Below are 26653 nucleotides of genomic sequence, written 5' to 3' on the forward strand. Positions count from 1 at the left end.
TTTCTATGGCACCTGTGTTTTCCTGGACTGGCTGTGTGCTAATAGATGACCCAGCTGGTGAGTAAGTCCCAAGATAAATGGCATATTGCTTGGGTTTTGTTGTTGTGATTTCCTTTCTCCTTCATGGCACTGAATGCACAAGGAGATAGGTGCTCTTGGTGTTCATTTAATCACTCACTTGTGTTACCCAGCAAGCAGGCATGACTAGGAACCATTTAATACTTACATGCTTTAGTGTAAAGTTTGTTTGCTTTTCTCCTTTGCCCATATCAAGGTGCTATTTATAAAATGGCCCTGGTTTGTAGACGAGGAATGACTTTGTTCTCATTGGAGATAATACAAAATGAAAAGAGGCAGGAAAGTGCAGGTTGATACACGCAGCCCTTTGACTTTGTGCACTTGGTTTTATGTGGGTGCTGGGGAATTGAACCCCAGGCTGGCAGGCTTTGCAAGCAAATGTGCCTTTAACCACTAAGCCATCTTCCCAGCCCCTTATATGTAGCCATTTCAGTTAAGCCACATGCACATTAGTTACACATATTTATAGGTTTATGTTTTTGACTTACCTAAACCTAGTGTGCACTTAAAATTTGTGCTTTTTTTTTTTTTTGTTGTAAATTTAATTATTTTATTTATTTGACAGAGAACAGAGGGAGAGAGAATGGGCGGGCCAGGGCCTACTTGTGTAGCTGGCTAACATCGGCCCTGGGGAATTGAACCTAGGTCCTTTGGCTTTGCAGGCAAATGCCTTAACTGCTAAGCCATCCCTACAACCCTCCCCCCCTTTTTTTTTTGAGGTAGGGTCTTACTGTAGCTCAGGCTGACCTGGAATTCACTATGTAGTATTAGGGTGGCCTCGAGCTCATAGCAATATTCCTACCTCTGCCTCCCTAGCGATGGGATTAAAGGCGTGCGTCATGCCTGGCTTCTTGTTTGTTTTGTTTTTTGAGGTAGAGTCTTACTCTAGCCTAAGCTGACCTGGAATTCAGTGTGTGGTCTTAGGCTGGCCTTGAACTCACAGCCTCCTACCTGTGCCTGTGAGTGCTGGGTTTAAAGGTGTGCATCACTATATCGGGCAGTGCTTTAGCTTTTTTTTATTTAATTTTTATTTTTATTTATTTTTTTAAAGAGAGGACTGGCCACCTGGTAAGCATCCTTTTATTTTTTTATTTTTATTTTATTTTTAAATTTTTATTTATTTGAGAGCGACAGACACAGAGAGAAAGACAGATAGAGGGAGAGAGAGAGAATGGGCGCGCCAGGGCTTCCAGCCTCTGCAAACGAACTCCAGACGCGTGCGCCCCCTTGTGCATCTGGCTAACGTGGGACCTGGGGAACTGAGCCTCGAACCGGGGTCCTTAGGCTTCACAGGCAAGCGCTTAACCACCAAGCCATCTCTCCAGCCCTTATTTTTATTTGAGAGAGAGAGAGAGAGCAGGGAAGAGGAAGAGAACGGGGATGCCAGGGCCTCCTGCCACTGCAAAGGAACTCCAGACACGGGCACCACCTTGTGCATCTGGGTCCTAGGGAAATGAATTGAGGTCCTTTGACTTTGGAGGCAAACGCCTTAACCACTAAGCCATCTCTTCAGCCCATCTTTTTGTTGTTTTGAGGTAGGGTCTCACTGTAGCCCAGGCTGACCTGGAATTCACTATATAATTTAAGACTGGTCTTGAACTCACGGGGATCCTCCTACCTCTGCCTCCCGAGTGCTGGGATTAAAGGGGTGCATACCACCACACCCAGCTTAATTTATTTATTTATTTAATATTTTTATTATTTATTTGAGAGACACAGAGGCAGAAAGAGAGAATAGGCCTGCCACGGTGTTTATGCCACCTTGTATATTAGGAGACTAGGGAATGGAACCTGGGTTCTTTGGCTTTGCAGGCAAGCACCTTAACCACTAAGCCATCTCTCCAGTCCCAGTGCTTCAGTTTTGACTGGTGGTATGTTAGCATTAAAAATGAAGTGCTAGCCGGGTGTGGTGGCACACGCCTTTAATCCCAGCACTCGGGAGGCAGAGGTAGGAGGATCACTGTGAGTTCGAAGCTACCCTGACACTCCATAGTGAATTCCAGGTCAGCCTGGGCTAGAGTGAGACCCTACCTCTTAAAACAAAAACAAAACAAAACAAAAAAATTGAAGTGCAGTATGGGTGATAGTCATTGCATTTAAAAAATTGCAATCTTTGACTCAAGCCTAAAAGACATACCTGACACCTTTGCTATTAGGTATAGCTATGAGCTCTCTCTGCCTTCTGACAGTAACCATCAATTTGCTAACTTGGAATAAGTGGAGCATTTATAAGTATACAGTTACAAAGATGTGGGAATATTTGATTTTATTAATAGTTAAGTTGAAGGTAGAATCATGATTATTTCTACAAAAGATGGCTTATCCATGTTCTGTGTGAGTTTTCATGTCTGATAAAGAGCAAGCAAGATAATGTCCTTTTACCTAGGCTTCTACTTTTGAGGAGAGGAAACATATGATTTGTTTGTTTGTTTGTTTTGATTTGGTTTTTTGAGCCAGGGTGTTACACTAGCTCAGGCTGACCTGGAATTCACTATGTAGTGTCAGGGTGGCTGGAACTCACGGTGATTCTCCTATCTCTGCCTCCTGAGCCTTGGGATTAAAGGTATGTGCTACCACACCTGGCTGTAGATTGTTTTTATGGTGACAATATCTCCATACCTGATTGGCTGGGTCTATTTTGTTTTGTTCCTGAAAGGTAAGGTCACTGTAGCTTAGGCTGACCTGGAATTCACTCTGTAGTCTCAGACTGGTATTGAATTTATGGTGATCCTCCTACCTCCACCTCCTGAGTGCTGGGAGTAAAGGTGTGTGTCACTATGCCTGGCTTTGAAACAGTCTTCTGTAACCCAGGCTGGCCTCAGACTCTGTATGTAGCTGAGGATGATCTTGAATTTATGGTCCTCCTCAGCCTCCTACCTGCTGGATTTACAGGTGTGTGCCACCATTCTTGGCTTATGTGCCTATTTACACAGTGCTGGTGATGAAACCAGGGCTTTGAATGCTGGGCAAGAGCTCTGCCAACTGAGCTGCATTCGCAGCCCAGGTGTCCTCGGAGAGAAGTTTACTGTTTGTACAACTTCCTGGTGAAAGCTGATTCTTGTAGCTAAAGGTTAGTTGGTTGAAGCATTTTTTTCAGATTGCCATGGAAGTACAAGGTCTGACTGGCAGCTGAAGGTGTCATTTGGAGTTGCAGGTTCAGGTAAAGTCGTTGAGAGGACATTATGGCTTAGTAATACAGCCAATGTGCAGTGCAGGTTGGTGATAGCGCTCTTGCTTAGGGCACCGCACAGGTAGTAGTGGAGGGTGCAGCAGTTAATCCAGCTAACTGGCACTCATTTCTGCTGACTTTGCCACATGCCCCCTTACATAGTTTAGCATTTTGGGATTTGTTCACACTAGAAATCAGGTGCATAATCACCTACTTAATTTTCCTTTGCTTTCAGAACCTTCAGAAGAGATTGGACAGCTACTGTTTGGGGTGGGGGTTGAGCAAGGGGTATATATTTTGAAATCTTGTGTAGCCACTGTCACTGTTACTCAGGCTGACTAGTCTTTGGCAAAAACAAAACTTTGCTGGACAAAATGGCACACACCTTTAATCCCAGCACTTGGGAGGCAGAGGTAGGAGGATCACTGAGTTTGAGACCACCCTGAGACTACATAACTGCAGGTCAGCCTGGGCCAGAGTGAGACTCTACCTCGAAAAACAAAAAATCAAACTCTTCTGGTCCTTCCCCACCCCAGCTTAATTTGTCATTTCCATTCTTTTTTTTTTTTTTTTCTTTTTTTGAGGTAGGGTCTCACTGTAGCTCAGGCTGACCTGGAATTCACTCTGTAGTCTCAGGGTGGCCTTGACTCACACCATCCTTCTATTTCTCCCTCCTAAGTGCTGGGATTAAAGGTGTGTGCCACCATGCCCGGCTTGTCATTTCCATTCTTAACACATTCTGCAGAGATTCCTGGTTTCCTGAGCCAACTCTGATGTCTTACTGAATAGGGTGATACACTTTTTAACTATCATGTAGGTGACAAGGACATTTTACTCTTTGAGTTCAGTAATTACCACATGCTGGAGAGGAACAATCTTGAGTTTAGTTTTACAAGGAGAAACATTTTATAAGGGATTGATACTTCAAAGAGACACTCCTGTGGTTCATGAGATGAACACTTGCCTGGCCACGTGCTTCTGGCAAGGATCTCTGCCACTCTCCAGTTTTTCCTTCTTGGAGACTTTGGATTTTCTAAGGCATTATTTAGAAAGCAAGACTCAAGGAAACCCCTCTTGGTTACCAAGGTTTTCTTGGTTCCTGAAAAAGTGTTGCTTGTTGCTTAAAATACACATCAGTAGTTCTCTTTCCATAGCAACTGTTTTCAAGCTGTGAGGCTTTCGCACTACAGTTGGAATGGCCGTTGTTCAGGATACACTGATTTCTCTGTGAAGTTGTGGCCTTATGGTGCCAGAGTGGTAGCCAGATCTGAAAGATTATTTATATGCCACTCTTGTTTCTGTGTCTGTCCATTTCCTGAAGACAGGTGAGCTCTGGCTTCAAATCACAGGAGCGGTTTGCCTTGCTTTCCTCTATTTGGGGAGACTGAAATGACAGTATGTGCGAGGATTAACCTTCTGCACACACGCGTGTATGCACACACACACACACACACACACCCCTCTTCACACTCCCCCCCCCCCCCTGTAGGATCTGGCTCTAGCCCAGACTTAACCTGGAATTCATTGTTGTTTCAGGGTGGCCTTGAACTCACAGCGATCCTCCTGCCTTTGCCTCCCAAGTGATGGGATTAAAGGCGTGTGCCACCACACCTGGTTTGATTTCCTTTTTTAAAAATTATTTTAAAAATTTCATTTATTTGAAAGACAGATAGAATGGGTGTGCCAGGCCTCTAGCCACTGCAGACAAACTCCAGACGCATGTGCCACCTTGTGCATCTGGCTTACATGGGTTCTGGGAAATCAAACTTGGGTCCTTTGGCTTTTCAGGCAAGCATTTTAACCACTAAGCCATTCCTCCAGCCCGATTTCCATTTTATAAAATACATTAGGAAGAGGGAGAGAATGGGTGTGCCAGGGCCTCTAGCTACTGCAAACAACTGTAGCTGCGTGTACCTCCGTGTGCATCTGGCCTATATGAGTTCTGGGGAAATGAACCTGGGTCCTTAGGCTTCACAGGCAAGCACCTTAACCACTGAACCATTTCTCCAGCCCCAAATTTCCCTTTCTTGTAGTCAAACCCAGGCCATAATAAAGTGCTTCATTTTTCCATTAAAGAATTAGACGCTTTGTTCACTTTATTCCTCTATGGCACTGTTTGGCTTATGTTTTGGAGGGCAACTTAAAGCAAGATATAATCCTTTGTATTTAAGAAGCTGATGTTTTGGCAAAGATTGTGTGTTTATGTGTGTATGTGTGCGCATGTGTGTATAGTGTGCTGCAGATTCACACACTCGGCTGTAGAATCACTAGTTTGCTTTTTTAAAACTATTTATTGACAACTTCCATACATAGAGACAATATACCATGATCATAACCCTCTCACACCCTCCCTTTTACCCCTTCCCAGCCCCTTTCCACTGAATTCCTTTTTTCCAACTCTGTCTCTCTTCTATTTTGATATCATCATTTTTTTCTTCCTGTTATGCAGATCTTGTTTAGGCAGCATCAGCCACTGTGAGGTCATGAATATCAAGGCTACTGTGTCTGGATGACAGCATTGTAAGATTAGTTTGCTTTTTAGATGCATTATGTGCCTTTCTGTTTGTCTTAACTGCCTTATTTAACACATTTGTTTTGTCTCACACTCAAATTTTTCTTTGTAACCCAGGTGTATGTGGGGGACAGTACAGACTGATGCTTCCTAGTCTATTTTATTGGAAAGGATTTCCTAGGTTTTATTAGACTATTAGATTTTATTAGAATATCTTTTGATCATTTTGTGATTGTTCCACCAGAGGGCGGTGAAGGAACAGACATGAGGTAGAATTCAGACCATTCCTTTTTCTGAAGAGCTGGGCAGGATTGCCCTCAGCTCAGATGAAGGTAGGTAGCATCCATGGTTAGGTTTGCTTGAGTCCTGGCTCATTGTGTGAGCACAGATAATATTGGACACGCAAAGCCTTGATTGCCTCTACTTTTGGTCTGTAAAGGTGTGGTGCACATTAATTTCTAAACTTAATGCTTTAGTACAGTAGAGGACAAGTACATATTTTCTCTTTAGGAATGTATGAGTTAGAGCCTTTTATCTTTGGCCATCACTTGCCTTCAGCTAGTCCCCAGGCCTACTGTGTAATGTTACTCTGCTTTATTTTCTCCCTCTTCCTTTATCACTGAAGTCTCATGCTACTGTTTACATGTATATGATCTGTCTTCGTGCCATCTTCAGGCTGAATCTCTAACCCGAGCATAGTACATGTTGTACATGGGAACCCTCAGGTAGAAAGGAAGGGAAAGGTGCTTTCCAAGAATAGCAGTGCCTATCCAGTACTGGGTTGTAGGGTTTTTTTTTGTTTGTTTGTTTGTTTTGTTTTCATTTGGGAGTCCAGTGATAAACTATCCAGACCAGTCTTTTCTGGCCTGTTTCTTTAGTTTAGGCACTGACTGTTGGAAAGAATGGAATTGAGTGCTTTTCTGAGTTTCTTTCCTTTCCCTTGCCCTAGCTTGCCAGCAAAGCACGAACGGAGAAGGAGGAGAAGCTGAGCCAGGCCTATGCAATCAGCGCTGGTGTCTCCCTGGAGGGCCAGCAGCTCTTCCAGACCATTCACAAGACGTGAGTCGGGGAGCATAGGGGTTCTTTTTCTGAGGGGTGATGTTACCTGGGTGTATGTCTGATTGTAGACTTAGAGTAGTTTCTTCCTAAATGTGTCCCAGGAAAGCTGGATTTGGAAGCACACTGGTATCCTGAGGTGTGGTGCTTGGTGCTCCTGTGCACAGGAGAACAGTGTGATAGGACTGGGTTGTCTCTGGGCTTCAGTTTCTTGTCTGTAAAACTTTGTTTTGCATTGGATTGTCTGTAAGGGTTCCTTTCTAGTCTTAGTCGTCCATAATTTATTGCTTAGCTTCTTGTTTTTTGGTATTCTCTGAACATGGTAGTTTTATTAACAGAAAGTTATATCACTTTTCTCAGTTGTACAATGTCCAAGTAGAAGGCTACCTTCCTACTTCCTTGTAAAAAGCAGTTAGGCATTTTTGTCACAGCAGAAATCATTTGACTCCACTAGCTTCCCTAACTGCTGAAAATCTGGAACATTTGACACTCCCTTCTCCTGTCCCCCTCCCCCCCACTGCCTTCTGTTACCTTGTTTAACCACCCTAGGTCTAGCAAACAGATGGCAGCCGGCACTAGAATTGTTGGAGGCCCTGGTGTATCTGAGCATTTATAGGTACATGAAGGAACTCTCTTAGCATCAGCTGCCCTGGGGGTTTCCAAGTTTGAACTCAGATGGGCTTTCCCGGTCTGGCAGTTGTCTAGATGTCTGATAATTGAGAGGGGCCAGTTGGAACTCAGCTCTCGTGGTGGATATTGGAGGCAGAATACAGATCACTGAAAGAAGGGGCGTCCTGTCATTGTAGAGGTGATATTTCTCCTTGGGCCAAATCTACTCATTTGTAAATATATTCTCTGTGGCTTTTTTTTGCACCACAGTGGCAGAATTTAGTAGTAACAGATTCCATGTCCTCCAAAGCCTAAAATTATGTACTGTTTGACCCTGGCTAGAAAACAGTTGTCAGTCTCTGCCTGAGGCTATTAAGTTGAATATAGTAGCCTGAGTCTAATTGTTGTTTGTAACTAAACTTGGTTTGGACTTGTGAGGCTGCCACCAAATGTTTTATGGTTCTCCAGGTCCCTGACGCTTCAGAGTAACAGTTCTGGGCTCCTCGGGATAAGTGAGCATCAGTTTCATTGCTTTCCTGGCCAGCCGTGCCCAGGAATGTTTCTTGGCTCCTCTCTCTGGCTGCTGCCATCTAGCTGCTGGCTGAGTGGTGAGCTGGGAACTTGGGGTCAGCCTCCTGGAGTTAGTTCTTCGCCAGGCAGGTGTGAGAGGTTCCCAAGAGATAACATTCACCTGCTTTCTTCTCCTTCCAGCATTAAAGACTGTAAATGGCAAGAAAAAAACATCGTAGTCATGGAAGAAGTTGTTATTACACCCCCATATCAAGTGGAGAACTGTAAAGGCAAAGAGGGGAGTGCACTGAGCCATGTACGCAAAATAGTAAGTAAAGGAGCCTTGAAACTCTAGGGAGAGGATTCCCCACCCTTCTTCTCCTCTGTTGGGACAGGACATTGTAGTTGTGCATCCACGATGCCTCCTGGCAGCCCTGCTTCCCCTCCCTGTACTGTTGGCAGGACTCTGTAGTTGTGGCTTGGAAGATGTAGGGATGGAGCCATTGGCTGATATGTGGAATATAGTGAATGGTGAACCTTGTGTCCTTGCTACATATCTTTATCAAATTAGTTAGACCATTCCTAGCTATGGAACCAGAGTATTCCTCTCAGCTCAGGCTGGCTTCTTCGCTGTAGGTGCCCTTCTGGGAAGGACTAGATGTTACAGATCAGTTGCCCTCATACTCTTATATTTGAACATTGACAGATTATCATTGTGAATTTACTAAGTGCAATAGGACTGATTCTCCTTTATACTAGTTTTTTCATGCACTTAACGTTAGGGAGGAAGAAGGGTCTGGAGAGGTGGCTCAGTTGGTAAAGTGTTTGCTGTATATATAAGCAAGAGGACCTGAGAATGACTAGTACCCATGTGAAATTGGTCACGGCAGCATATCTATAGTTCCAGAGCTGGGGAGGTGGAGACAGGGTGTCCATGTGGCTTGCTGGCTAGCCATTCTAGCCAAATGGTGGACTCTAGGTTTAGTGAGAGACCCTGTCTCATAAAATAAGGTGAAGAAAAAAAAAGCCAGATGTGGTGGAGCATGCCTTTAATCCTTGCACATGAGACTACGTACTGAATTCCAGGTGAGCCTGGACAAGAGTGAAACCCTACCTCGAAAAACCAAAAAATAAAAATAAATAAATAATAAAAATTAAGGTGGAGGGCTGGAGAAATGGCTTAGTGGTTAAGGTGACTGCCTGCAAAGCCAATGGACCCATGTTCAGTTCCCTAATACCCACATAAGCCAGATGCACAAGGTGGTACATACATCTGGAGTTCGTTTGCAATGGCTGGAGGCCCTGGCATACCCATTCTCTCTATCTACCTCTGTTTCTCATAAATTAATAAATAAATACATGTGAGGAGTGATTGAGAAACCGGGCATGGTGGCACCTTAATCCCAGCACTCAGGAGGCAGAGGTGTACATGGATCATTGTGAGTTCAAGGCCATCTTGAGACTACGTAGTGAATTCCAGGTCAGCCTGGGCTAGAGGAAGACCTTACCTAAAACAAAAAAACCCCCAGCAGATGGCATATAGCACGCACAGCATGCACATACAAAACAGGAGTGAGAGCAGGAGGAATTTGGGGGTAATCCTTCAGTTTGCATTTGAGTTTATAGATTAAATATCTAAGCTGTCCTAGCTAAACTGCCAAAAATGTGGTTGAAACCAGAGGCTTCTGCCATCTTGCGGTTGGGAAGCTCAGTAGACAATAAGGCAGAAGCTGTCTGCACAAGCCATGTGCCAAACATCCAGGCTGGGGCAGGTGAAGCCTGGCTTGGGTTTCTGGGAGACATTGCCCTCCTTTCTGACTTGGATGCCTGGTTTCTTGCAGGTTGAAAAACATTTTAGAGATGTGGAAAGCCAAAAGATACTGCAGCGTCCACAAGCCCAACAACCACAGAAGGAGGCTGCCCTGTCATCCTGAGTCCACCCACGGAGGGCTCTTCCAGCATCCAGCCACAGAGGTGGTGGTGGCTTCAGCGGAGGCAGGCCGGGGGAGGGAAGGGATCCTATATTTCCTGTTGGCTCTTGTTAAAGGGTCAGCGTTTTCAAAACTTAGACTTGAACAAAGAAAACACCCAACAAAAAGAACAAGAGAATAATTTAAAAGTTGAATCATTACTTGACTAACAGACTTCGGTCCACCATGTCCTTTCACAGCCCCCTTCTGGAGCAGTCATCTTGTTAATTTTATTTTGAAAATTCCTTTCCCATGCTGCCCTTTACCTTTGACTTTCCTTTCCTACTCTCTTCCTGCCATTCTGTTTTTATAAGTGGGTACACTTGCCTTCTATGATTGAAGAAACTTTTACATCTTTTCTTCCAAAATAAAAGTAACAAGTTGACTGTGATTCTTAAGTTGAGACCAGAGCAGCAGAGGTCTCACTTTAAATTTTTCTTTTTTCTTTGTAACTTTTTTTTTTTTTTTTTTTTGCACAGGGCATGGCTTGAATTAGTTTTATTTTTCTTAACTTTAAATATATATATGGAAATATATATTAAAATGTTCTCTAAGTATTTTCTGCTTCTTGCAGGTCTCTTTTTACTAGATCATGGCCATTCTTCCCACCTCTTTGCTCTGAAAAAATAAAAATAAAAAAAAGAGTAGCCCTTTCTATCACCCATAGCCAAATACTAATTTGACTTAGTTCACAACAAGGATCTCCTGCAGCATTTTGCAGAGCCAATGTGTGCAGACAGGATTTGGCTTCGAGGGTTCCTGATGGCTTTCTAGTTTTAAACTGTGTGTGCCTGTCTCACATTTGGCCTCAACCTCAGGATTCCCTCTGCCTTTGTCTTCAAGGTACTAGAAGAACCTCTCACCAGTCCACCTGGGAGTCAGCCACCCTCCCTCGTGCCTCTGCAGGAAGAACTCGCTTGCATGGCACATCTCAGCTCTTCGTCCTCCGGGGCTGATTTTCTCTTCTAAGAAACCTGGAGTCCATCTACTCCGGCCTTTCTTTAAGTCTATATCCAGAGCCTCTAGCCCAGGAAAAAGCTCGAATGATTTTTAGTTTCTCTTCTCCTGCCATCCTCCTGCTCTTCGGCCCCCTCTTACCCCCTATGATCTTACAAGCTGATGCGTTTGTATGTGCTCAGCCAATGGGCAGAAAACCTGGGAAGAATTTCTGGACTTTAGCCCACCAGTTTGTCTGGTTTGACTATCCTGCTGAGCGCTGAAACTGGCACGTGTTGCTCCTGTGCCCTCAGGGTGGTCTCATGGGGCAGTGTGCCAACACCTGAATATCAGGCACTGAGTGGGACATGGTGATGCTCATGTGACTGGCTAGAGCTTTGGGGGTGGGGTGGGGGTTAACTTTTTTTGGCCATGATCTCTTTTCCCTTTTTTTTTTTTTAATTAAATAAATGGATCAAAACTAAATAATTCAAGCCCTGCCTTCAAAATGGAATTTTTTTTTTAGTATTGTTTAGCAAAAAACAATAAAACCCAAATTTTTTTAACCATCACTTATGTCTCGGGTTTGTGTGTAATTTAGAGACCCCAGAGAAAATGGGTCCAAGGTTTAGAGAAGGGTATGTCTGTTTGGGTGATCTTCTCTTCAATTTCTATGTTTCCTTTCTTTATCCTCTTCTCATTCTCCGGGAAGTCATCCAGAAACACACTGCACATGGTTTATGAGAAGGGCCCAGGATTCTGAGTTGTAAAGTGACATGGGAAAAAAGGTAAATCTGTACAGAAGAGTATTCACTCTAGGCTGTTTACTAAAATAGCTGAGAAGTCAACCTGCAAATCTAACTGCCCTTGGTTGAAACTTGATTTCAAAAACAGAGGAGCTGGGCACAGTGGTGCACACCTTTAATCCCAGCACCCGGGAGGCAGAGGTAGGAGGATCGCCATGAGTTCAAGGCCACCCTGAGACTACATAGTGAATTCCAGGTCCGCCTGGGCTAGAGTGAGACCCTACCTCAAAAAACAAAACAAAAAAAGGGTAGGAGAGATGGCTTAGTGGTTAGTTTGCCTGTAAAGCCAAAGGACCCAGGTTTGATTCCTTAAGACCCACGTAAGCCAGATGCACAAGATGGCACATATGTCTGGAGTTTATTTGCAGTGGCAGAAGGTCCTGGTGTGCCGATTCTCTCTCTCTCTCTTCCTGTTTCTCAAATAAAATAAGGAAAAAAAAGAGGGCTGGAGAGATGGCTTAGCAATGGTTAAGGCTCTTGTTTGCAAAGCCTAAAGACCCAGGTTTGACTCCCAGAAGCCAGTAAGCCATGCACCTAAGGTGGTGCACACGTCTGGAGTTCAATTGCAGTGGCTAGAGGCCCTAGTGTGCCAGTTCTCCCTCTTTCTCATGCACACATCTGCTCTCATAAAATTAAAAAGAGCTGAGAAGACAGGTATCCTGGGGTGCAAGGTGGTGAAGGAGTAGGGGCGGCAGAGAGTGGGACTTCAAAGAAGGGAAGCAGAGCGTTTTCCATAGGAGAAGGATCTGCTCTGATTTTAGACGGCTGCAGTAGAACTGAAAGGCCATTCTGTGCTCAGAGGCTGCTGTGGTGGTCAAAGCAGGAAAATGATGGTGGCCAAAAAGTGGTTTTAGTGCCTTTAGGATCTAAAGAGCAACATGGTGAGGCACTGAGGAAGTGAAAATGATGGGAAGCAATAGGAGAGGCAGGGGTTTCTGGGACTTAAAGGGGGTCCTGGGGGTGCTGGGACTAAAGGCATGTGCCATCATACTTGTTTAGACATTAACTTTGTTGTGACGTAAGAGAAGATGAGGGGATAGGATCTATGCCCACAGTGTGTGGATTTGCCTCTTTCATGTGGAAGGAGGCTGCAGTATGATCCTTTGGTCTCAGTAGGGTACTGGGCCCAGGCTCCCCAGTGTATCAAAATGGATGCTGAAATCTTTTACATGAAATGGCATGTAAAATGCACATTTTCACATATATTTTGTCATCTGTAGAGTACATACACAGGTTGAACATCATCCCTCCTCTGGAAATTTGAAATCCTAAGTGCTCCAAAATTTGAAACTGAACCAGTGTGACACCACAGTGGAAAACTGCACACTTAACCTCATGTGATAGGTTTCAGTCAAAACATAGACATACCTGAAGAGGTGACGCCGCCTTTAGCCCTACCACTCTGGAGTCTGAGGCCGGAGGATTGCCTTAGTTTGAGGCCAGCCTGGGGTTGCAGAGTGTGAGCTCCAGGTCAGCTTGAGCTGGAGTGAGACCATACCTCAAAAAAAAGGACCCAACTTGCACTATAAATATTGCATAAAATTAGAGCATGTGTGTGAGATGCATGAAACATAAATTATGTTCAGATTTGGGTCCCTCCCCCAAGATACCTGATGTGTATTATCTGATGCAGATACTTCTGAAATCTGAAAATCTGATATCCAGCATTTTAGGCAAGGGATAGTCACCAGTAATAACTTAATACAATGTAAATGTTATGTAAAGAGCGTTAACACAGACATGATTTTTCTCTCCATCTGTTCTCAATCCATATTTGATTGAATACATAGATAAGGAACATCACAGTGGTGAGAGTAGATGGGCAAGGCCAAGCCATTAGGGTGAGGGAGCTCCTATCTGGTGACTCAGTAACAGGCAGCAGACACAGGGTAAGGTTATTGAGTATCTTAGGAGGAAGGTGCTCATTCATTTACGATGTAACCAGGCTTCATTAAGATGTTCAGTGACTTCAGTGCAGATCAGCAGCAGGTAGATATTTGATTTAACCAGGTAGAGAGAATGATCATTTCTGTGTAGCTGGGAGAGGGCCGTTAAGCTGAGGCTGTTTGCGTCAGGGAGTTATAATATATTGTACCCCAAATGGAAACTGTCATCAAATATATTTTAGTCTTGTAATCCCAGCACTTTTCAGATGGAGATAGGAGGATCTTGAGCTCCAGACCAGCATGATGTACTTAGTGAAATCCTATCAAAAAATGAAGATTTTGGGCTAGAGAGATGGCTTAGCAGTTAAGATGTTTGCCTGCAAAGCCAAAGGACCTAGGCTCAATTTCCCAGGACTCACATACGCCAGATGCACAAGATGGTGCATGTTTGGAGTTCATTTGCAGTGGATGGATGCCCTGGCATGCCCACTCTCCTCTCTCCCTTTGTCTGACTCTGTTTCTCTCAAATAAAAGTGTCTTTTTTTTTTTTTTTTTTAATGACCATGGGGCTGGAGAGATGATTTAGTGGTTAAGGTACTTGCCTGTAAAGCCTGAGGACCCCAGTTTGATTCCCTAGTACTGACAGTGTAAGCCTGGTGAACAGAGTAGCACGTGCATCTGGAGTTCATTTGCAGGGGAGGCTGGAAGCCCTGGCATGCTCACTTACTTTCTCTCTCTAAGCTTTCAAATAAATAAAAGTTTAAAAAAGAAAGAAAATGTCCACCAGGTGAGGTGGCATATGCCTTTAATTCCAGCATTTGGGAGGCAGAGGTATGGGGATTGCTGTGAATTCAAGGGCATTCTAAGACTACATATGAATTCCAGGTCAGCTTGGACTAGAGGGAGATCCTACCTCGAAAAAGAAAAACTAAGCATCATGGAGTTTGTACCCTATCATCTGACCACCTCCCCCCACCCCCCGCGCCAGGTAGGGTCTCACTGTAGCCCAGGTAACCTGGAACTCACTGTATAGTCTCAGGCTGGCTTCAGATTTTGAATTTAAAAATGCAGAAGCTGGGCTGGAGAGATGGCTTAGTGGTTAAGGTGCATACCTGTGAAGTTTAAGGACCCTGGTTCTATTCTCCAGGTCCCATGTAGGCCAGATATACATGGTGACACATGCATCTGGAGTTCGCTTCCTGTAGCTAGAGCTCTCTTTTTTTTTTTTTTTAAAGGGCTGGAGAGAGGGCTTAGCGGTTAAGGTGTTTGTCTGCAATGTGAAAGATTCGGGTTTGATTCCCCAGGACCCACGTAAGCCAGATGCACAAGGGGCATCTGGAGTTCGTCTGCAGTAGCTAGAGGCCCTGGCATGCTCATTTCTCTCTCCTCCTCTGCCTATTTTTGTATCTCTTTCAAATAAATACATAATAAAATATTTTAAAAATTAAAAAAATGAAGGTAATAGGGAGCTGCAGAGATGACTCAGCTGTTAAGTGAGCTTTCTGCATTAGCCTGAGCGGGCTTGAGACTGTCAGCATTTGAATCTGCAGATCCCTTGTAAGCAGCCGGGTGTGACCACACGTACCTCTAATGGCAGTCCTCAAAGGGTAGCTGAGACCAAGGAATTGCCCTGGTTTGATCAATGAGACTGACTCGAGTAGGAATGGGTGAAAGGGTGATGGAGCAGAGATGGTCAACCAGTATTCTGCCCCAGCTACCACAGGTGTGTACCCTCTGCTTCAGGTGAGTGTATGGGTGCATATGCCGCACAACATTATATACAGACAAGCAAATAAAAGTAGGGCTGGCGATGCAGCTGCATTTGTAGAGTACTTGACCAACGTGTTAAGCCTGGGTTCCATCCCTAGCACTGCATACATCAGAAATGGTGTGGTCCATGTCTGTGATGAAAGCACGGAGGAGGTGGAAGCAATCGGATCAGAAGTTTGAAACTAGCCTGTTCAACATGAGGCCCTGTCTCAAAAGAATAAATACAGGGGCTGGAGGGATGGCTTGGTGGCTAAGGTACTTGCCCATGAAGCCTTAGGACCCAGGTTCTATTTCCCCATGTAAGTCTAATGCACAAGGTGGTGCATGCGTTTGGGGTTCATTCACAGTGACTAGAGGCCCTGGCATTCCTGTTTTCTCTCTTGAATAAATAAAATATTTAAAAATAAATACAGGCTAGAGAGATGGCTCAGGGGTTAAAAGAATTTTCTCACAAATCCTGTTACCCAGTACCCACCCACATAAAGCTAAATGGACAAAAGGTGTATGCATATGGAGTTTGTTCTGGTGTGCCCATATCAAAGTATAAAGTTTGATTTTGGGGTATATATGCCTACCTCCCCCTGCTGGAGGTAGTGTCTTGCTCTAGCCCAGGCTGACCTGGAATTCATTATGTAGTCTCAGGGTGGCGTCGAACTCACAGAGATCTTCCTACCTCTGCCATCTGAGTGCTGGGATTAAAGGCATGTGCCACCATGCCTGACTTTTTTTTTTTTTTTTTGAGGTAAGATATCACTCTGCCCTAGGCTTACCTGGAATTTATTCTGTATTTTCAGGGTGGCTCGAACTCGTGGTAATCCTCCTACATCTTCCTCTCAAGTGCTGGGATTAAAGGCCTGTGCTACCACACACCACACTTGGTAGGCATAGCTTAATATTAAGGAGCACCTAGTGGTTAGTACATTTTAGGTAACTACTCAGACATTACTTGTTGATTAAGCTCTTTGTAAATATTTTTTTCTTTTCTTTTTAAAATTTATTTGACAGAGAAAGAATGGGTGCGCCAGGGCCTCCAGCCACTGCAAGTGAACTCCAGACACATGTGCCCTCTTGTGCATCTGGCTAACATGGGTTCTGGGGAATTAAACCTGGGTCCATTTGGAGGCAAATGCCTTAACTGCTAAGCCATCCCTCCAGCCCTTTGTAAAATTTTTTATTTCAATTATTTGAGAGAGAGAGTCAGGTAGAGAGAGAATGGGCACACCAAGGGTTAAGACTCTGGCCTCTTTCAGAATGGGATCTCTGCAGATGTTGGCAGCCAAAGAACAGCTGAATGGCTGCTTTGGGGCAGAATCAGAATTTCTGAGACACTTCTGGGTATGGGGTGGGAGTAAAGAATGGTTCTGTTGGGCTGGAGAGAGAGATGGCTTAGCAGTTAAGGTGCTTGCTTTTGAAGCCTAAGGACCCATGTTTGACTCTCCAGATCTCACGTACGTCAGGTGCACAAGGTGACACAAGCAAACAAGATGGCACACATGTCTGGAGTTTGATTGCAATGGCTGGAGGCCCTGGTGGGCCAACTTGCATTCCATCTCATTGAAAAGAAAATTACAGGGCTGGAGAGATGGCTTAGCGGTTAAGCGCTTGCCTGTGCAGCCTAAAGACCCTGGTTCGAGGCTCGACTTCCCAGAACCCATGTTAGCCAGATGCACAAGGGGGCACACGCATCTGGAGTTCGTTTGCAGTGGCTGGAGGCCCTGGGTGTGCCCATTCTTTCTCTCTGCCCCCTTCTCTCTCTGTCTGTCACTCTCAAATAAATAAATAAAAATAAACAAAAAAAGAAAAAAGAAAATTACAAAAAAAAAAAAGTTCTGCTACTTAAGGGCTACCTTGGGAATTTTTTGTTTTTGTTTTTCAAGGTAGGATTTCACTCCATCCCAGTCAGGCCTGGAATTCAGAGATCCTCTTACCTCTGCCTCCCAAGTGCCAGGTTAAAGGCATGCGCCACCACCCCCAGCGATTTTTGCATGTATGTAATAGATGTGATATGTGGTATATGTACGTGTATGCAGATGTTTGTGGAGACCAGGGAATGCTGGGTGTTCTCTATTGCTCACCTATGTATTTACCTTGAGATGGAGTCTCAAAATTCAACACATGTGCTTTTGCAGCAAGCACTCTTACCCACTGATCCATTTTTCCAGCCCTATGACTGCTATTTATACTAATAGGAAAATGGGAATGAGAAGCAGCTAGGCTTGGGAATCAGGTTATTGACATCTCAGACTGGGATGGTTCTTTATATATTTAAATTTTGGGGGTACAACGTGCTCCCCCCAGACACAAAGTGGCCTGGACATCCATGACCTCACAGTGTCCAGCACATAATAGGAGGAAAAGATGATGACATCAAAATAAAAGAGACTGGTTGAAATGGGGTGGGGATATGATGGAGAATGGAGTGTCAAAGGGGAAAGTGGAGGGAGGACATTACCATGGGATATTGTTTACAACCATGTAAGTTGTTAATACAAGAATAATAATAATTAAAAGAAAAAAAAATTGGGAGGGTTGATGTAGGGTCTCACTGTAGTCCAGGTTGACCTGGAATTCACTAGTCTCAGACTGGCCATGAACTGACAGCAACCCTCCTACCTCTGCCTCCCTTAATTTAAATATATATATATATATTGTTTGAGAGAGGCAGGTGAGAGAGAGAATGGGTGCATGAGGACCTTTAGCACCCTGCAAATAAACTTCCAGATGCATGCGCTACCTTGTGCATCTGGCTTCATGTGGATACTGGGGTATTGAACCTGGATTCTTTGGCTTTACTGGCAAGTGCCTTACCCACTAAGCTATCTCTCCAGCCTGCCATATTTATATACATATATTTTGTTTTTTCACTGTAGGGTCTTGCTCTGGCCCAGGCTAACCTGGAATTCACTAGTCTCAAACTCACCGGTGATCCTCCTACCTCTGCCTCCCGAGTTCTGAGATTAAAGGCACATGCCACTGTGCTCAGTTTATTATTATTATTTGAGGTAGAGAGGGAGAGAATGGGTGCACCAGGGTCTCCAGCCATGGCAAATGAACTACAGATGCATGCACCCCCTTGTGCATCTGGCTTACATGGGTCCTGGAGAATCAAACTGGGATCCTTTGGCTTTGCAGGCAAATGCCTCTAAGCCATCTCCCCAGCCTTTCATTATATTTTTTGAGGCAGGGTCTCTTGAACCTGTATCCTTGCTATGTAAGCAAGGATAACCCAGAACTGATCTTTCTGTGCTCCTAGAGGCATGCCTGCCAGAGTCAGGATAGGGGAGCTGAGGAGTCGAGTCAAAACAAAGACTCCAGGTGCCCGCGCCAGTTTGTAGTAAAACTGGTGATCTTCCTTACCTCTGACTCCTCCACGCCTGGGATTAAAGGCATGGGCCACCACACTCAGCTTTTTTTTTTTTTTTAAGTTTTGTTTTGTTTTGTTTTGAGGCGGGTCTCACTCTAGTCCCAGGCTAGCCTCAAATTCATAGCAATCTTCCTATTCTGCCTCCCAAGTGCTGAGATTAAAGGCATGGACCACTAAGCCTGGCTCCTTTTCCTCTTTTGCAGCTCCTCTCCGTCTCCCTACTGCAATTCTTGATCTCCAATCTATACCCTCCCTCCTTTCCCTCTCCGGAGGACTCCCCAGCTCCTCCCTGGTTCCAAGACCGCATCTGCGCTTGGCTATGACTACAGACATAGTAATGGTGATTGGAATCGCAGTGGTGCCTGTGCGGCGCAGGAGAGTCGTCTCCACACTGCTTAGCATGTCCTAAAGAGCCACACAGTGATTCTCATGTTCCAACTATTCCAGTATTTTGATGTCAGCAGAGAAAAATATAAGCAGATACTGGTGCATATCAAGATGCCAGGCCAGCTACAGGCAAGTGTCACAGGTGACCACCTCTGGAAGGTCCACTGTAGGTTACAGCCATGGGTCCAGGGGTTGTTGACCAGCAGCACATGTAGACTTGCTACCTGGAACTTGAAGACCCACAGCTCGTTGCTGACAAGAGGCATGAAGTTCTTGGCTTCCAATGGGCTGTTGCTCCTAGCCAGAGAGGACTTTCATGCCCGGCACAATGGCCAAGGCAGCGCTCCTACAACCAGTTCCCCGACATTGAGTCATTGTAGGTGGCTGGAGCCCACTGGTACCCAGCTCATGGTGGCTTATATCCCATTGCTCCAGGATCCTCAGGCTGCAAGAGGTCCAGGGTGGGGATCAGGTTGTGGAAAAGATCCAGGCAGAGCAGAGCCCAGGGCAACTGAGCTGCTGTCTGAGGGGCAGGCAGGCCAGCCAGTCCAGGAAATTCAGGACCCACCTCCAAGGTCCCGTTAGCCATATCCGAGAGGCTATTGTAGAAACACAGTAGCACCCAGGGGTTAGCCCTGGAAAGGGGCAAGAGGAGGTGGTCATTACTGTGGCTCAACTTCAGGAGACACTCCATCACGGATCCTGGGAGAAAGGCTGAGCAGATGGGGGCCCCACGGTCCACCACACTGCCCTTGGCTGGGCAAGTGCACAATACTGCCACACACACACACACATACATACACATACATATTATAAGTAGGGTCTCACTCTGGCCCAGACTCCTGGAATTCACTATGTAGTCTCAGGGTGGCCTCAAATGCATGACGATCCTCCTACTTCTGCCTCCTGAGTGCTGGGATTAAAGGCGTGCACCACCATACCCAGTTTAAAAACCTTTTATTCTATTTGTTTGAGAGAGAGGCAAGGGAAGATAGTGAGAAAATGGGCGCACTAGGCCCTCCAGCCATGCAAGCGAACTCCAGACGCATGGGCCACCTTGTGCATTTGGCTTACGTGGGTCCTGGGGAATTGAACCTGGGTCCTTTGGCTTTGCAGGCAAGTGCCTTAACTGTTAAGGGTGGCCTCAAACTCACGGTGATCCTCCTACCTCTGCCTCCTGAGTGCTGGGATTAAAGCCGTATGCTACCACACCCAGCATGTTTTGTTTTAATTTTTTTGTTTATTTTTATTTATTTGACAGCAACAGACAAAGAGGCAGAGAGAGAGAGAGAGAGAATGGGCGTGCCAGGGCTTCCAGCCATTGCAAATGAACTCCAGATGTGTGCACTCCCTTGTGCATCTGGCTAAGTGGGTCCTGGGGAGTCCAGCCTCGAACTGGGGTCCTTACGCTTCACAGGCAAGCGCTCAACCAGTAAGCCATCTCTCCAGCCCCATGTTTTTTTAATTGACAATTTACATAATTATAAACAATATCCCATGGTAATTCCTTCCCTTCCCCCACTTTCTCCTTTGAAACTTCACTCTCCATCATATCCCCTTTCCCTCTCAATCAATCTCGTTTCTTTTTTTTTTGGTGGGGGGGTAGGGTTTTACTTTAGCCCAGGCTGATCTGGAATTCACTATGTAGTTTTAGGGTGGCATCAAACTCAGCGATCCTCCTACCTCTACCTCCAAGTACTGGGATTAAAGGCATGCTTCACCACAACCGGCTTTCAGTCTCTCTCTTATTTTGATCTTTTCCTCCTATTATGATGGTCTTGTGTAGGTAGTGTCAGGCACTGTGAGGTCATGGATATCCAGGACATTTTGTGTCTGGAGGAGCATGTTGTAAGGAGTCCTACCCTTCTTTTGGCTCTTACATTCTTTCTGCCACTTCTTCCTCAATGGACCATGAGCCTTGGAAGGTGTGATTGAGATGTTTCAGTGCGGAGCACTCCTCTGTCACTTTTGTTCATCACCATGTTGCTTTCTGAGTCATCCTAAGGTCACTGTCATCTGAAAAGAGAAGATTCTCTAGCCAAAAGTGAGGGTAATATTAATATATGGGTATGAATGTTAAGAGAAGTGCTTACTGGGCAGTTTGGTGGGTATAGTATATACATTTAACCAGAGAGCCGCATTTGTTACACCTCTAGGGCTAGATTACCCCTGTTGTAGGTTTTCACTATCAGGGATGTAGTCCCTCCCCTGAAACAGGCCTCCAGTCAAATTAGAGTGCAGTTGGTTTCCCCCATAACAGGAAGTGCCACTATTGCACCCATTGGCTCACTTGGCCTGGCTGGCCAAATATAAGGCTTGCAGTGTCCACTGTTGAGTATCTCCACTGGTGATTTCTCTCTCTCCCATTGAACTGCATGCAGCATTGCTATTTCCAGCTTTCTGTCAGCTGGTCTACATGGAGGAGGTTTTCAGCTCAGCTCCAGCAGGGCTTCTCAGTGACCTTGCAACCCAAGTATGTGGAGTCTTCAGCAATAGGGTCTTACCATCTATTCCTAGAGGGAAATTTTAGTTTTTCAAGGTAGAGTCTCACTCTACCCCAGACTAACCTGGAATTCACTATTGTAGTCTCAGGTGGCTTCGAACTCATGGTGATTCCTCCTATCTGCTTCCTGAGTACTGGGATTAAAGGTGTGTGCCACCAAGCCTGGCTTCACCATTTACATTTTTTGTTTTTGATTTTTCGAGGTAGGGTCTCACTCTAGCCCAGGCTGACCTGGAACTCACTATGTAGTCTTAGGGTGGCCTCGAACTCATGGTGATCCTCCTACATCTGCCTCCTGAGTGCTGGGATTAAAGGCCTGCGCCACCACTCCTGGCTTTAAATTTTTTTTAAAGTGTTTATTTGCAAGCAGAGAGAGGGATAGGGTATGGACGCGCCAGGGCCTCTTGCCACTGCGAATGAACTACCGGCCCATGCATTACTTTGTGCATCTGGCTTACGTGAGCACTGTAGAATTGAACCCTGGCTCAGTCCCTGAGTCACCTCCCTAGGCCCATCATTTAAATTTTTACATTTTCCAACAACACCGTTAAGTAGATGTTATTATTCCATTTCCCAGAAAAGTCTCAGTTTAGGTGACGTACCCCAAATCACAGAATTGTATTTCCAATTACAGCCTGAGTCAGGTTGCATCCCGGCTAGTTTGTTTCATCAAGCTAGTGCCCAAGACTTCTGGTGTTCTGGTCATATGTTCTTTCCTTTAGTTTTCAGTCTCGAAAGTAAAAAGAGGCGCTCTAAAACTCTTCATGGGTGGATGGAAAGGTTCAAATACGCTATTCGAACACATTCCGCGGTCCGGAATCAGAGAGCAGAAGCTATGTTTCCGTAGGAAGGCTTTTGGGGAGGGGACCAAGCAAGAGACCGGAAGTTTATCTTCCTGGTGCTAACCTCCCAGACCGGAGTGAGGCCGCAGCGGACTGCCCTTTCCCAAGATGGCTTCGAAGATAGGTTGGAGACGCTGGATGCTGCAGCTGATCATGCAGTTGGGTTCGGTGCTGCTCACACGCTGCCCCTTTTGGGGCTGCTTCAGTCAGCTCATGTTGTACGCTGAGAGAGCCGAGGCACGCCGGTGAGCGCGCTCGCGTAGGGGTCTATCGCGGTGGGGAGCGGTGCGGGCTGTCCCCAGGAGCGGGGGGCGGTGATGTGGGGAGGTTGGGGCCCATAAGTTTGGTCTCTTGAGAGGAACTGGTACTCAGACTCATCGGGAAGGGCTCCGGTTCTGATACATGGCCACTTCTGTTAAGGCGGCGGGGTCTCCAGTTTCTGGGGAGCATTGGAGTTTGCGGGAACTTAGGAGGCGTCAAGGCTCTTCTTTCCCCTTCATTTTGCCCTCCTTTCCTCCCTACTCCCGGCTTGCAGGAAGCCCGACATTCCAGTGCCCTACCTGTACTTCGACATGGGCGCAGCTGTGCTGTGTGCTAGCTTCATGTCCTTCGGAGTGAAGCGGCGCTGGTTTGCGTTGGGGGCCGCCCTGCAGCTAGCCATTAGTACCTATGCTGCCTACATCGGGGGCTACGTCCACTATGGGGACTGGCTGAAGGTGAGCACGTCAACCCTTGAAGGGACTTAGCTCTGGGAAAGGTGCAGCAATCCAGTTCCCGTGGGCATGAAGGTTCTTATGGAACACCAAAAAAAAAAAAAAAAAAAAAAAAAAGAAAAGCCAGTGACCACACATTCTCCCCTTTATCAGGTGAAAACCAAGATCCGACCTTAGAACGTATCTGGTCTACCCATCTGATTTTTTGAAATGTAATTAATACTAGCACAAAATTTGGGCCTGCAAATGTCAAAACCCGTCCCAGGCAATGCAGACTTGGGGGTGAGGTTAGACAGAGGCACTAACCTCAAGGAAAGGGACTGTTAGCCCAACAGGGGAAGATGTGTGAAGACCTACAGGACACTGGGGATTAGTGGTACTTTAAAAAAATATATTTTTATTTATTTATTTGACAGAGAAAAAAGACAGGGAGAGGGAATGGGTATGCTAGGTAGGACCTCCAGCCACTGCAAACGAACTCCAGATGTATGTGCCCCCTTGTGCATCTGGCTAATGTGGGTCCTGGGGAATTGAACCTGGGTCATTTGGCTTTGCAGGCATGCACCTTAACCGCTAAGCCATCCCTCCAGCCCCAGTGGTACTTTTTTTTAGTGGGATAGGCTTCTTAGTATGTAGAGTTACCAACCCTGGACTGAGTCTCCAATCTAGGGGTGTAAGAGGGGGCAATGTATAGTGTCTGGGTTCTGCCACTTACTTTCTGTAGGACCATGGACAATTTTCTTAATCCCTCTGGGCCTCAGTTTCTACTTCTGTAAAAAGAATTATCTATCTCTGCTGTACCTGCCCACCACACTTGGAATAGGTAAGCGGATTTCATCAGATGGAATGGGATGTGTAGAGGTGGCCAGTTAAACGTTCTGGGAAGTCAGGGGAAACATGGTGGCGGTAATTCCTGACTGAGGTCCCCTTCCCTGGCCTTAGGTCCGTATGTACTCGCGCACAGTTGCTATCATCGGTGGCTTTCTGGTGCTGGCCAGCGGGGCTGGGGAGCTGTACCGCCGGAAACCCCGTAGTCGGTCTCTACAGTCCACCGGCCAGGTGTTCCTGGGCATCTACCTCATCTGTGTGGTAGGTTGGGGCTCTGTTGGTAGGAGGTGCCTGTCTGAGAGTGAAATGTGAATCCAGATCTGAAAGAACCCTGGAAAGTGGGCAGAACAAAGCCTGTGTGCGGTTCTTAACGGTCTGTCTCCCAGGAGTCACCCTGGATAGCTTCTAGGCCTCAGGGGCTCCCCAAGCACCGGAGACCTGGCTAAGGGTCCCTTCTTCCCACATCATTGCCAGCAGGTAGAAAAGAAATTGGATAAGCCAGGCGTGGTGGCGCACGCCTTTAATCCCAGCACTCGGGAGGCAGAGGTAGAGGAGCGCCATGAGTTTGAGGCCACCCTGAGACTCCATAGTGAACTCCAGGTCAGCCTGGACTACAGTGAAACTCTACCTTGAAAAAAAAAAAGAAATTGGATTCCATCCTAATTCTTAAGAGGTGGACAACAAGTTGGGTTGTTTACTCATGACTTCAGTTCTCCCAGGGGACTAGGAGAGGGGACAAAGGAGAGGTGTGGTGTGGTTCAGCTCTAGCTGGGGCTCTGCCCTCTAGAAATTGTGGGAGCTGCCTAGGGGAGTTAGTGATCATCCTCTTCTGTGCTTGGAGAGGCCACTGTTCATGAGGACACAGACAGGCCCCCAGTACTCGGCCTCATCTTAGTGACCAGGCGTCACATCCCATGTGCAGAGTTCTTTGTGGACTCTCATAGTATGTATATTCAGAAGTGGGTACCCCAGTCTGACTGTGGAGACACACTTCCTTCAAAAGCCCCAGGAGGAATGGAGAGACAGGCTGTATTCTAGAGAGTCTGTCCCCATTTTCAAAGCTCAGAAGCCCACCTTGCAGGTGCTGACTTGTAGCGCCATGTCAAGGGGGCTCTCAGCTTGCTGGGTATTCTTAGAGGTTGATGTGTCTCCAGGCCTACTCGCTACAGCACAGCAAAGAGGACCGGCTGGCGTATCTGAACCACCTCCCAGGGGGGGAGCTGATGATCCAGCTGTTCTTCGTACTGTACGGTGTCCTGGCCCTGGCCTTCCTGTCAGGTTACTACGTGACCCTGGCTGCCCAGATCCTGGCTGTGCTGCTGCCCCCGGTCATGTTGCTCATTGATGGCAATGTTACCTACTGGCACAACACACGGCGTGTTGAATTCTGGAACCAGATGAAGCTCCTTGGTGAGAGCGTGGGAATCTTCGGGGCTGCTGTCATCTTAGCCACTGATGGCTGAGTTTCACCATGAGGGGCTGAATGGGCACAGGGAGCCACTGAGGGCGACCCTACCTTCCTCATTATTGGTCCAGTTGCTGTTTGTTTATCCTTCTTGATCTGTTGGACTGCTTTTTTAAAAATTTAGTTAAGGTTTCTTTCCCAAATTCCTGGCTGAGCCCTTGAGAAGTTGAGAGGCCTGATGTTAACACCTCACAGGGTGTTTTTTTTTAGGGGAGAGCCCAGGCCAGCTGACCCCCTTCCCCCTGTGCATCCAGGAAGAGAAGTGTCTACGAGAAGGGAGTGAGGCAGAGCTGAAGTGCAGACCCTGGGAGTGGGTCTGAGGAAGATCCAGAGCAAATGTGCAAATTTGAACCTAGCAGATGCAGTTAAGCTCTGCAGTGCTTTTCAGACTGGGGGTGCATGTGTGTTCACACATGTGGCTGGAGCCCTGGAGGAGCATAGTGGCTGGTATTGTAGAAGTCACGTAGATTCCTGGGATATGCTGAGGCCAAGAAAAGCTCTCTCTGTCATCCACTGTGAGTGCAGAGTAGGCCCTGGTCTACTGAAATACACAGGGCACAGCAGGCAGCCCGTCTGCTGCTGCCTCTGTTCCCAGCTCCATGGTTGTTGGCCTGGTGGGTGGAGTGCCCTCGCAAACACCAGACCACACAGCCCTCCAAAAATAAACATTTTATATAGACATTCGCCTTGGCTTCAGTCTTCTTCATGGGGCACTTTGCCATTGGTTGGGGTTGATCTTGGGTTTCTTAACAGATCATAGCTGGTTAGGCCCCACCCTGATGCCTCTGAGAGTTCCCATAGTTCACTGGTTCTGAAAAAAATCTGAACCCAGTGTGTGTGTTGCTCAGTACTGGTAGAGCACTTGTCTGGCATGTGCCAGGCCCTGACTGAGTCCTTTTTTTGTGTTTTTTTGAAGTAGGGTCTCACTCTAACCCAAGCTGGCCTGGAATTCACTATGTAGTCTCAGGGTGGCCTCAAACCCACAGGGATCCTCCTGCCTCTGTCTTCCTAGTGCTGGGATTAAAGGTGTGCGCCACCACGCCCAGCTGGAGCAGTTATTTTGATGAGGTTTTTGTTGAGGGCAACTAGGGGGAGAGAACTAATGTGGGGTGTGTGTGCGCACACACACACGTGTACACGTTGAAGTCAGAGAACTGTGGGTGCTGGTCCTTGCCTCCCACCTTGTCTCTTGTTCACTACTGCATTTGCCAGCCTAGGTGGCCCATGAGCTTCCAGGCTTTTGAGTAGA

The 26653-nt window shown here is 46.2% G+C and overlaps 2 protein-coding genes across 3 annotated transcripts in view; both read left to right on the forward strand.

Moving 5' to 3' along the window:
* Lsm12 (LSM12 homolog) overlaps positions 1 to 11360 on the forward strand; it is a 29026-nt gene extending 17666 nt beyond the window's left edge. Inside the window, exons 3-6 of one of the 2 annotated variants that reach the window (XM_045158680.1) lie at positions 6709 to 6818; positions 8136 to 8262; positions 9776 to 9908; positions 10748 to 11360. In XM_045158680.1, the coding sequence (XP_045014615.1) occupies positions 6709 to 6818; positions 8136 to 8262; positions 9776 to 9868 (330 nt within the window). In that variant the 3' untranslated portion in view covers positions 9869 to 9908; positions 10748 to 11360. Of the gene's footprint in view, positions 1 to 6708; positions 6819 to 8135; positions 8263 to 9775 lie in introns of both variants that reach the window. The other variant, XM_004655287.2, reaches the window with a different exon arrangement.
* An 11119-nt stretch (positions 11361 to 22479) lies between these two features.
* Positions 22480 to 26083, forward strand: Tmem101 (transmembrane protein 101). The gene is made up of 4 exons (XM_004655286.2): positions 22480 to 22643; positions 22934 to 23114; positions 24054 to 24200; positions 25094 to 26083. Exons 1-4 carry the CDS (start codon positions 22507 to 22509, stop codon positions 25400 to 25402), a joined length of 774 nt encoding a protein of 257 aa, XP_004655343.1. The 5' UTR covers positions 22480 to 22506; the 3' UTR covers positions 25403 to 26083.
* Positions 26084 to 26653: the final 570 nt, after the last annotated feature.

This window comes from Jaculus jaculus, chromosome 9 (assembly GCF_020740685.1).
Source record: "Jaculus jaculus isolate mJacJac1 chromosome 9, mJacJac1.mat.Y.cur, whole genome shotgun sequence".
Taxonomy (NCBI): domain Eukaryota; kingdom Metazoa; phylum Chordata; class Mammalia; order Rodentia; family Dipodidae; genus Jaculus; species Jaculus jaculus.